Genomic DNA, 12,164 nt, shown 5'->3' on the forward strand with positions numbered 1-12,164 from the left:
GGTCAACTAAACATGGGCATAGTAACAATATTTTTATACTACATTTATCCATTTTAAACACCTCACTCCTTTGTAATAACTAAGGCAAAAATGTAATTAATTCCGAAAATCTTTTCAGGACCCCACCTTGATGTTTCGGGACCCCACTTTGGGTCCCGACCCCAACTTTGGGAAACACTGATTTAGATTATCTTAAAAGTAAACCAAAATGGTTAAATGACTGGTTTAATTTTTGCTCTGAAATGTCTGAAATCTACATTTCTTAATTATCTTCCTCAGAAATTACAACTATCTTCCAAGTATCCTAAAATAAGTTGTATTCATTGTATTTTACTGTTGTAGTATTTTACTGCTAGTTACCCAGAAGTATTGATTTAAGCCTCCTATTTTCATAAAATTCAGGTTTTAAATATACTGTATTGGTTCTAAGTTAAACATTTAGTTCCACCAAATCTACCAGTCTTGGTAAAAAAAAATACAGCTAACCAGCAAGTTTTTATTTATTATTTTTTGTATTTTGCAAAAGAACAATATTTCTAGTTGCATTTTGTTCCTACAGGTAAATGACACACAAGTTGGTGCAGGTTTCCTGCAGTGTTTTAAATGTTGTGCAGCAAACGCTGTCAACACCTCCCGTCTCTGCTGCCTCCGAGACTAATTGCTCAGTTTTTTATTACACTTGGCAAGAATAAAACTCTGACTCTTGCTCTATGCTATGAAGTATAAAATGGCAGGGCCTATTGTAGGAATGAACTATTGTCTTCTACAACCAAAAAGCAAAAACAAGCATTACAAGCTTTGTTTAAATTATTCTTCTTTATTAAGAAAGCCTTGTTTTTTGCTGATTGTGCCTTTATGGATAAGGCTATTTGAACACTAAGCATATCTTTGTTTTCACCATATCAAAGATATTCTTTTTACTCAAAGCCTCTCATAGTTTCATTTTGCTGCCTTTTTTTATATATTTTTCCCTGCTAACTGGTAAAAAGTGTAATTTAATTATAACAGTAATTCTTGAATCAGGACATACTGTGCATGGAAACAAATTATCCACACTACAAATATACAGTAGTATGCAACAATCATTTTGGATTTTGCATTAATTCAAATACAACATGAGTGTTTAGCAGCAGATTTTACACTGAGAGTGATTAAAGACTATCAGAGGTTTAAAGTTGTGCTAGAATGGGTTCCTATTGAGAGCATTCATTCAATGTAATGAGTAAATGCTTGAAATTCAGTTATATTTGTTTATATTTAGGATGCAGCTGTTTTTCTATTTTTAAGCCACTTTAAGGTGCTAGATTATTATTTTTTTCCTTTAATCCCTGACTCACCCTTGTATGGTGGAAATGTGATCCCATTCCCATCCCAGACGGTGATCCAGGCGAGGGCACAGGAGAAGGGTTGGGGGAGGGGTGAAGGTTGGTTATCAGCATCATGTCATGGCCAATATCATTCTCCAGCTCATCAGGGAAGGGGAGATCAAACATGTCATCTGAGCAAGGAAACCGAAAATAAGCAGGTCAGAAGTAAGTTTTAAAAAAATTTAATTATTGCTTATTAGTATTTAAAAAAACAAATGTTATTTTTTTGGTGAGAAAGCATTTGGTGAGAGATATTTTAATAAAAAAAGTATGTGGGGCAAAATAGTGTTGATTCAAAAATGGCTTTAGTTTTGTTTGTCTTAAATAAAACGAACAACTTCTATAGCTTATGATTTTTTTTCACAAGTCATTACCGTTGTTGTCCTCTGTGGGGTAGGAGCTGGGTGCCAGCTGGGTCGTAGCAGAGGTTGGGAAGACTAGGATGTGTGTGCAGGAAGCATCCTGAGGCGTGTTCAGCTGCGACGTCTGCAGGTTCAGAGCAGTGCTGCGTCCAAACACAGACCCCATGGTCACTGCGTCTGAAAACAGGAGAAAAAAACAACAACATAGTAAGCATCAAGTTTTTAATTTGCTTCAGCTTCAAGGAGACAGATTATAGCCTCTTTATATTAGCTGTTAATGATATTACTATGTTCTCAAACAGTAATGCGTTAATATAAAAATGATTTTATGCATTTATATTTTCAAATAAAGGAATATGTGCTGTATATAATTTTATGTTAAACATCAAACTATGTTCTATAAGATCTATAAGATTATATAAATATATAAATATAGAGATGTATAAGAAGCTTCAAGGAAATCAGAAATGACAGGACTAAAATCATGTTTACGAAAAGTCACTTGTCGGCCATGACTTACAAATTGTAATGAGTTCCTTAATAGAGGCCCAAACTGCTGAAGTTTATTTGCTATTTCAACCTTTTAAATGTTTACATTTGGAATTTTTGACCATAATAATCACATTTTAAGTCTACAAAGAGTTCATCTTTTCAACCAAAGAGTGACTGATTTTATTTTATGCGTTTTAAAATCTCCACGGTGTTGTGTCAAATTTTTGTCCTCATAATTTCTGTTTTCCCCTGTTTTTATTTTTACTTTAAATAAATTGGATTTGCGACGTACCTGGCATGACCACAAAGGAGCCCTGCGGCTCCATGGCTACCAGACAGGCACTGAGGATGCTGGGAGAGTCAGCAGCTGAGATCCCACACATACGGCACGCCTCCCTCAGCTGGCGTCCTATAGACTGGAGCGAGTGCTCGCCAAGGAGAGACGTCCAGTCTGTTTAAAAGAGATGATGGAAAGTGTGTGTGTGAGTGAGAGGTAACAAAATAAACATGAAGCAGGGATTATCAAGCAGCTAAAACATAAAATAAACTCTTGGAAAGCAGTGCTACAAATGTCAGCTCCACTTCAGAAGAATTTAAAAGAAGGACTTATAAAAAGTAAGTGCTTTATCAGCAGTCAGCAAGTACTTATTTGATGCAAAAGGTAGAAATTTGCTTATTTACTAGTTTCAGTCTGAGCGTCAGTTTTAATTGCTTCTCCAATCCGAGAGTAGCAGAATGGACAAACTACTTGTATTTTAAAGGGGCATCAAATCCAATCTTATAAAAGAAAAATTGTCCATACTTGTCAGTTTTGAGGATTGTAAAATATATAAATGGATGGTAGGGAGCTGGTCAAGGCTAAAAAAAAGGAAATTATAACATGATTGGATGAGTGCAAAGACTAGTATTAGTTTAACTGAAACAGTGATTGTAAACACATTTTAATCCATATTACAGAGAAATTACTATATTTCAGCTAGCAGGCAGTTTTTTCCTCTGAACATGATCCATCACCAGACATAATTTACTCCTCTGTTACTATTCACCTTTTAACTCCCCGTGACCCAGCCTGCCTAATCGACCAATGACAATCCTCCACGGTAGTGAGGTCATTTGAATGATGCCGATGCACCACTCCCATAGTTTCTGTAGTCCCATCTTCCTAGCAGATACTTTGGGACGTCTGGATCTGAAATGAAATAAATAAATAATAAAAAAAATGTGAAGGTTGGTGCCAAATGTTTTTTGATATTTAGCCAAGAGATGTTCTAAATTTAAACAGGATCTTATCTGATTTTAGATCTCAATCATTGCTGACCTGTTGGGCACATCGATGTTGATGATGCAGGTCTCCAGGAGCTCCCCTTGTTGGTCAGTGCAGGACACCAGGATCCAGCGCTGGTCGTGGGACAGGCAGTACCCTACAAAAAGCACGTTGTATTTGGGAGGGGGCTCAGCCCATATCTCTCCTGGCTCTGGCTGCTTGGCTCGGGTCAGCCCAAGGATAAATGGGGGAGAATACAGCTGTAGAGGGGTGGGAAACTGTATCATGGCGGGGAGAGAAAAAACAAAGCAATATGTGAAATAAAGTCAATTAAAGGTGTTTTAAATCATACTAATGTCTCATGCTTACCTCTGGACCCTTAAGTACTGAAGTGACAGTGGATACTGGGCCAAAGCCAGTGAGGGACTTGATATGTGTTTGCTGGGGTAGCAGTCGTCTGCTTTGGGAATAACAAGAGAAGGCCAGGGAGCGCAGGTGTTGCAGATACAAATGGTTTTCTCCACTTGCTGGTTGGAGAAGATACTGGCAAGGCACCACCTAAAATACAAACACAGGATGGAAATGATTTTTTTTCTGCTTCTGTCTAGTTTACTGTAAACCAAACTCCATCCCTACCTGTAGGACCAGCGCAGGCCTCATCGCTTCAGGTAAATTCTGCAGCATCTCTGTGTAGCAGCGAAGAAGCCCAAGCAACCAAATGCTGCCTGACTCTACCTCTTCTCCCTCATCTTCTTCTCCCGTTTCATTTCTCTGCCCGCACGAAGTGATAAAAGCGTCCACGATGTAAATAACAATTGCTGGTGGGTTTGCGAGGCCGTCCGCTGAGTCAGCCACAGTGGGGATGCCAATTCTTGACTGCTCCGAGGAGCTGAGGATTAAAAAAAAACAAAAAGGTTTGCATGGGTTTAAACAACATTGACAGCGCTACCATGACCATGAGAGGTTTGTTCTTACAGTTCGGTGTTTTCTGCTGGTGTGTTCGCTGGTGGTGTGGAACTCTGAGGCCCTTTCGATTCCGTGGATCCGCCTTGGTTCGCCTCCCCCGTCTGGCCAGAGGTGGCTCCACTTGGGGTAGAAGCATTTGCTGTACCTGAAGCTTGTTCTCCATCAGCAGTCCAGGTTTGAGATTGAGGTTGCCCAGAAGAAGATGTGTTGTTCAAAGGAAGCTGAGCCTTAGGAGGCAACAAAAGACTGCTGTCCATCGTCAAAGTTGAGAGCTGAGGGCCTGAAAAAATAAAACAAAATGGTGTTAAAGTAGACAGATCATGCTTTTAAATCCCTATTCTTCACATTTAACTCATATAAAGGCTCTATATAAAGTGGAACTGCAATGCTTTTGGTCTGAATTCCTTCTCATTGTAACTCCACAAGCCCCTCTTTCACCTCTTTTCTAAGGTGTCTCAAAGCAACTCGTTTTGATGCTGTTCCTTTAAATCCAAATGAGGCGCTTTACATCCCGCCCACCTCCAGCTTCCAGACCAGTTCATTCTAGTTTCAAACTTTCATTTCTTAAAAATAAATTTTATTCTATGTACAATAAAAAGAAACAAAAATACAAATACAATGAAATGAAAGGCATGCCCCTTTTTTCCTCAAGTATAAATTAAAACAATAATAATATTCACTTAACAAAAAAAACCTCAAATCTTTCTAGAACAACTATTTATATGGATACATATTATATTGTTTCATATTTTTTCAACAATCCAACCTATCACTCTCTTAAACATGTACATTGATTTGGCACTTTTAAAAATCATTTTCCAGATTATTCCACGATTCCCTTGGATTGAGGTGCACAGTTCTTTCAAACTGGTTCTAAATTTAGATTTCATGAACATCTCTGTCCCCTTAAGTTTATAACAGCTCTCTTTTTTGTAAAGTTCTTTTTAAATTCTAGTTTGAAAGAGGGGTTTATGAGTAAATGGCTACACAGAAACTTTTTATTTACAAATTCATTAAAAGATGTCAACAATGGAAGACTTGTTCATCCAGGTATACATGTTGGAGCCAGAGTCTGACCCAGAGTGAGAGGAGAATGAAGACCACCAAATTGTAGTTGGTAAGTCCAAACCTTACTTAGTTCCATAACAAATAATTTGATGGAAGAGTTCCAAACGCTTCACAGAAATTAGATAAAACTGAATAATACGACCCAAGCTGAATACAAAGATATCTAGGCAGCACCTGGAGAGACCAAATTAAACTTTTCTTCACTTCTAGAGACTCCAAGTACAAAACAAAATGTATTTAATAGATAAAATGGATTTTGCATGTTTTGTCCCCTTTAATGTTTAAATAAAAAAGTAAAGTGGAATAAAGGTTTGGAAAGTCTGCTCAGTTAATCTTACCTAACTGCTGCTTGAAGGCATAAGCATAGAGTTTAAGTTTGCTGATGTTGTCAGTGTGTTGCTGTCCAGCCCATGGTCCTGTCATCCACTGATCCATGTCCAGCTCCTCCAGCTTCTCTGGCTCCACTTCCTCCCCAACACGCACAAAACCATCCTTGGAAACTTTAGACAATGGGCGGTGTTTCCCAAGACGACATGTCTGGAAATAAAGTTAACAAAACTCAGCATAATTTCAAGTTTCTGTCAGGTGTCTTTGATTCACATTACAGTCAAGTGGTTCTGATCTTACCTCATAGACAGCACTGAGCTCCTGGAAAAAGGCCCTGGCTGCCGCAAGCAGAGAGGTGCTATTTGGACACACCACAACATAAGCTACATCCCTCTGCCCTCCATAAGGTTCTAGGAGTAATTTCTCCCAGAAAGGTAATGCCAAAGGGGACAGCGCCAAGAAGTCCCGCTCTCGGTCATAGCCCAGCAATACTGTTGGAATGGGCAGCGGTTCTGGTGACTCCTCCGAACCTTTTGATTCATTCAAATTGAAACAATAGTCATTACCTCAAAAGTATTACAAGTAGATTTTAGTTATTGTTTGCAAAAAACATGTGTAAAAGAAGTGAGAACTCACCATAGGAACCACGTCCAGCCATTTTGTGGAACTGCTGCCAGGTGAGCGGACCTTGAACGTGCTGGATGTTGTCCCAGGTCCGTCCTGTCCTCTTTTTCTGGATGGCGTCCTGCAGGAAAGGCTGCAGAGACAGCAGCATCCGAACCATATCCTGCGACGACAGCCTGCTCATCTCCACCACTAAGGACACACGAGCACACAAAAGGGAGCATAAAAACATGCAAAAATGTTAAAGCTCTTTACATTAAAGAAACGAAAAACACAAAACTACCAAACGTATTGTATAGTTTTACAGATGAAAGCAGATAACCATGTATATGCATGTACAAGGTTTCTATTTTCAGGAATTAAACTCTAGCAGCCAAAAGGCATTTCTTACCATTAGTGTGAGGCCAAGAATGAAAAGCACTACTTCTGACAACAGCCAGGTCAACTTTCCCTCCCGTGGGGTTATCCACATACTGTAAGCTCTGCTCCAAAGCATTGTAACAGTCCACACAAGCATCACTCCCATCTGCCCACTGCTTTTCTGACATCCAGCTCTGAAGGAGTGCCCCCTTGCGCCCACGACAGGAGGAATTTTGGGGGAGATGAAGTGAAGCCAAAGAGGAAATAGGCTGAGAACACTGCTCCTGCAGCACAGTCATGACTGACGAGGAGGCCGAGCTCACACCCTGCAGTTGCTTGGCCCTGGAGTCCCCCACGGTTGGCTCCCGGCGGCACAGAGCAAGCCTCCTCTCAGCTGCCTGGCCTACTTCAGACGTTCGCCCGAATATATCCAGCTCGTCCTCCAGAAAGAGGCCCGTGCCGTGCGCTAGCCGCCTGTTCACGATGGCGCTGAAGCCGCACATGCAGCGGTACTGATCCTCGCAAGTGAAATCCGGGATGTACACGCCCACGTCAGCCCCTTTGACGTTCATGTTGCACGCGCAGATGCAGCAGCTGTCAAAGTTGCGGTCCTTGAAAACACTGAGGACCGAGTCTGAGAGCAGAAGGACCAGGTACAGGCTGTGGGCCTCGGGCAGAGAGGGTCCAGGCCGAGCGAGAGGCTCCACAGAGCTCAGAGGCAGGCTGGTGGAGGGAGTGGAGACCGGCGAGCTGAGCTCCGTGCCGTCCTGCTTCACCGAACCTTGTCCTGAACTTGCAGTATTAATCCCCCTGGGTGTGCGAGGAGTTCGCGGGGTGGGCACCGAAAAACGTGGTGTGGCAGGAGATGGCAGGATGCCAGTAGTGGTGCTCACAGAGGCAGTGGTTGCACTCATTTGGCCATAGTCCTGGTCTGTGAGGGTGTTGTTCCTGGGGAAAATATATTACAGGAAACAGTCAGACAAACTAGAACAGTTCATCTACTTGGTGAGCAGCTTTTAAAACTCACACTGCTTCTTGCATTCAAACAACTACTTCAGCTGATCAACCAAGAACTATCATTTTCATTATTAGTGACATAATATGTTGCTGTATTAACATTTTAGTCTAACACAGCAATTATTAAATTTACACGTCTTTAGATCAGAGATGAGCCACTGCCCATGGGTGACTTCCGTTTGACCCGCTAATAAGGACCCCACACCCCCACAAAAAATAATTATATATACATTTTTTACTGTAAAAAAAGCACATTGTAAGCATGTTAAACTGAAAAAATGTAAAAAATACAAAAAAAAAGAAATAAGACTCTTTAATTCCAGAAGCAGGTGCTTGACTGGCAGCACATTACTTACACTGCATTGCTAAATTCTAGAAATGTTGTTTACAGAATTTCAAGGCAAACCCATGTGTTCTGTCCGCTTAGAGATGTTGTCTGCCATGAAGGATTTTAATATGTCACCACCACAACACGTTGCACAAAGCTAAATATGAGAATTTTTATTGAAGTGGCAAGTGCATAAACAACAGCGACTTTTTAAAAGAACCACACAGGAGTCTGCACACCTTGTACCATTGAACTTCAGCTCACTAAAGTGAAAAACTGTTTATTTTTTTGTTTTTATACATACCTATTAAAAAATACTACAACTGTTATACATGATATTTTATTACATTTGGGAAAGTGTGCAGCACTGTGACTCTCTTGTAGTGTCCACTAAAATGCGTGACCCCCTTCCGTCATTTAGGTTGCCCATCCCTGCCTTAGATACTCACGTGTATCCATCCTTGTTGAAAGCAGGATTCTGTGGATGCATGATTGTCATAAAATGCTCCATTTTGGGCAGGAGGGCCCAGGATGGACGATAGTGACACTGATCTGGAATTTTGAGCGGTGGTAGATTCTGGCTGGGAAGACAAGATAGTGGAGCAAACATGGACGAGCCCATCTGTGGCTGGACAGAGAGGACAGTGTGTTAGTTGTTGTTTAATCAAACATCTCTCAGTAATTTCTCTGGTCAGTAGCAGCAGCTCAGTCATTCTTAGGTCGATATCTACCTTGATGTCATCCTGCCTGGGACTGACCGCACCTTCCTCCATCTCCATTCTGCTGTCACTGAGATGGGTGGAGGCCAGGGACGGCAGGTGGTCAAACACCCCACTGGGTGCAGGGGGCTCTTGACTCGGGGTGTCACGGTATGGCGTGATGGGAGAGAAAACAGGGTGCGGCTCCAGAGAAGGAGGGGTGGGGAACATTATCTGGAGATCTGCTACTGCTAAAAGGAGACAAACATCCAAAACATGTTAATAAAGGAGAGAAACAGAATGTATCATATTTTTTTCAATGAACAAAATCAACTAGTAATAAACATAGTAAAAAAGTATTTGTCAAAGAACACAATTTATTAAGAGTTTAAAATAATCCCTCACTTGTTGGGTAAGGTACACTGACTCTTCCTTCTTTTCCAATAGGACGATCCTCTGTTGACACCAGTAGTTTGGTTGACTGTTGGTTTGGGTAAACAGTCTATGAAGATTAAACAAGAAAATTATATATATTTTTCAAAAATTGTTGCAGTAAAATTACAAAAAGGTTTAAGAAATTAGGAATCCTTGAAGAAATGAATAACTCCCTCTGCATTGTAAGCTAAAGTTTTATACAAACTATGACCTGTTAGTGCTTGTACACTCTAAAAATGAAATGTTGGATTTACTTAACACTTACTTATGTGACCTGGTTCCACTTAACTGAGTTGAGTAAATTCAAAGCAACATGCTCATGTTCTTTGGRTAAAAAACTGGTATATTGCTTTGAATTTACTCAACTCAGTTAAGTGGAACCAGGTCACATAACATAGTTAAGTAAATCCAACATTTCATTTTTTACAGTGTAGTATGTGATGAAGATGACTCTCGGCTACTATCACAACAAATTTCAGCTCTATATCTGTAAAACTGACTGCATTAAAGCCATTTCTGTGTTTGCTAAGATCAGTTAGCTTAGGCTGCTATAATGAATCATGTTGACTCTTAAAGTGAAGCTGCAGATGTGCATCCAAAGATTACTTTCTGAGAGTGTCATTAAAATCTGTCCAATGGTTCATGAAATATTTTGCTAACAGACAAATAAGCACACATGCATGCACACAGACACAGGCACATGATCACCGTTCTTTCATGGCAGCCAGCAGATAATAAGGTACCCAATTCTGGCAGTTAAATTATAGTTTTGCAGAATCATGAATGTATTTTTCAATTCAAGTGAGCAAAAATGTAATACATAAACAGTGATACTTACCCCCAACTCTTCCTCATCTTCATCAAATATGTTGTCCAGATCAGAGATGTTGACGACCAGATCTTTCTCTCTGGTCAGAGAAGGATTAGTTTTGGCGGCGGCATCATCCTGACTTGAGTCATCTGAAACACATGAAGAAGATCAGGTCTTCAGATCCAGGACTCTGGAACCTGAACTGCACACATGTCTTCTGTAGCACATGTTGGTGTTGCTCATTTAGGTCCTAACCTGATTTAGGAGCAGAGTTAAAAATGGACATTGCATCTTTTCCATCAGGCAGGGAACCATTGCTTGTGATTTCTTCTCCCTGGGTGATGCATTTAAACAAAATATGAATATTTTAATCAACATTCATTACATTTTCCACAAAATAAAAAAAGACAAGAGACCCTCCATGTTGTGAATACAATGGGACTTTGAAAGAAAATATAAATCTATTTGGAAATTTCACCGATTTTGAGCATAAATTATTTTAAATATATGTACTGTATACTCTTGCGTGCGAGTCCTATGTGCAACGAAATACATGCAACATCAAATATGGCCACTTGGGAGCACTAGAGATTAAACATACATGTGACAAGAGCTTGAGTTACAAGAAACTTGCTAAAAATTTATAATTTGATAAAATGTCAAATCAAGAATCAAGTAATATGTCTGTCGTTACAAAAATAATAATAATAAAAAACGTTTATTTTAGCCGCAGTTACACATAAACTGAAAATTATAATTATTCTCTAACACAGACAGGGCTTCACATTTGTTTTGAATCTTCTTTAATATTTAGGGCTCATAAATAGTTTTTCACCCTACCTTGGCTTTCTTGCTGGGTTCTCGCCCAGAACTCTTTAACCTCTTGGAAGATGGAAAAGGGTACTCAATGTCCCCTTCCTTGAAGTCGTATGGATCATCCCCGTTTTCTCGTAGCGGCTCCGCCTCCGGTTGCTCGAACAATCCTAAAGTGTGGATGTGTTCCTTCATTCTCTCTTCCGAGATTTTAAATCTCTTGTGGGTCTGAGTGTAAAGTCTGGAGGAGACAAAGAGACAATCAGAGCTTTAATTTGTTATTTTACGACTGTCTTATAACATTTTTTTCACAGAAATTTACATATTACCCCTGCCTGACTACAAATTGTCAGTTTTAAAGGTTCATGTTTTCAGTCTAATGTGATATTTTTATAGGTGGCATTATTTTGAAAATAACTAGTTTTTGTCCTCCCCTCATTAACCTACCTCTTAAACAAAGCTCCATCAGTCGTTGTCTCGGTCTTCATGTCCTCTAGTTTATCTGTAGGAAGTTCAGGGGTTCGGAAGTCTGTCTTGTTAGTCCTGGGAGTCCTGAAACCTCTCCACCAGCCAAGCCCGTTCTCCCTCTGCCTCAGCAGTGTTGTATACACAGCGGTCTCACTGGTAATCATCCCCAGCCCTGAAGCCCCATCTGGACACACAGGCATATCCACAGGGACTTCTAGAACCTCCGGATCCTGTATCCGAGGATGCGGGCTGAGAGTGGGTGGAAGTGGCGACATGGGCGAATGAAGCAGAGATTCGGGGGGTTTTCTGCTGTTGGCGAGGGGCTTGGAATACTTGCAGCTTGGCAGAGAAGCCAGAGGCTCCACCGGTGGCTCAAGTGCCACAAGGCTGCCGAGCTGAGCCCCGCCAGGAGGGTCCTGTTCCAGGGGGGTCTCCTGCGTGGCCGACAAACGATGGTGAAAGGGAAACACAGCTGGCCTCTTGGACTGCTTGTCAGCCTTTTCTGCCTTGTCACTTGTCTTGTGTTTGGGCAGGGAGGAGGTAGGGTACAACGACGAGCCAGACGACAGTGCAGAGCTGGCACAAGTCTGAGGGTTGGCAGTGGACGTCGCAGACATACTGACCTTTTGCTGCTTTAACCTGCAACACACAAAAACAAATATATCTTAAACTTTTGCTCTGAAAAAAAATACCTTTAGAAGCATCATCAAAAGTTTTTTGTCTAAATGTATTTGTAGCTGCAGTTGAAGGCAACACTCATATAT

General features: G+C 40.7%; 1 protein-coding gene across 3 annotated transcripts in view; it reads right to left on the reverse strand.

Annotated features, from left to right (window-relative positions):
* LOC106514421 (mediator complex subunit 13L) overlaps window positions 1-12,164 on the reverse strand; it is a 115,313-nt gene that overhangs the window by 3,782 nt on the left and 99,367 nt on the right. For 2 of the 3 annotated variants that reach the window (XM_014003676.1, XM_014003675.1), the window contains exons 10-28: window positions 11,380-12,039; window positions 10,960-11,173; window positions 10,375-10,453; window positions 10,147-10,268; window positions 9,279-9,375; window positions 8,907-9,124; window positions 8,625-8,803; window positions 6,862-7,778; window positions 6,483-6,662; window positions 6,147-6,376; window positions 5,858-6,056; window positions 4,461-4,731; window positions 4,122-4,374; window positions 3,855-4,043; window positions 3,540-3,763; window positions 3,268-3,410; window positions 2,514-2,672; window positions 1,742-1,906; window positions 1,338-1,498 (exon numbers count right to left, since the gene is read on the reverse strand). In XM_014003676.1, the coding sequence (XP_013859130.1) occupies window positions 1,338-1,498; window positions 1,742-1,906; window positions 2,514-2,672; window positions 3,268-3,410; window positions 3,540-3,763; window positions 3,855-4,043; window positions 4,122-4,374; window positions 4,461-4,731; window positions 5,858-6,056; window positions 6,147-6,376; window positions 6,483-6,662; window positions 6,862-7,778; window positions 8,625-8,803; window positions 8,907-9,124; window positions 9,279-9,375; window positions 10,147-10,268; window positions 10,375-10,453; window positions 10,960-11,173; window positions 11,380-12,039 (4,660 nt within the window). The remainder of the gene's footprint in view (window positions 1-1,337; window positions 1,499-1,741; window positions 1,907-2,513; window positions 2,673-3,267; window positions 3,411-3,539; window positions 3,764-3,854; window positions 4,044-4,121; window positions 4,375-4,460; window positions 4,732-5,857; window positions 6,057-6,146; window positions 6,377-6,482; window positions 6,663-6,861; window positions 7,779-8,624; window positions 8,804-8,906; window positions 9,125-9,278; window positions 9,376-10,146; window positions 10,269-10,374; window positions 10,454-10,959; window positions 11,174-11,379; window positions 12,040-12,164) is intronic. The other variant, XM_014003677.1, reaches the window with a different exon arrangement.

Source organism: Austrofundulus limnaeus, unplaced genomic scaffold (assembly GCF_001266775.1).
Source record: "Austrofundulus limnaeus strain Quisiro unplaced genomic scaffold, Austrofundulus_limnaeus-1.0 Scaffold20, whole genome shotgun sequence".
In the NCBI taxonomy this organism is placed as follows: Eukaryota; Metazoa; Chordata; class Actinopteri; order Cyprinodontiformes; family Rivulidae; genus Austrofundulus; species Austrofundulus limnaeus.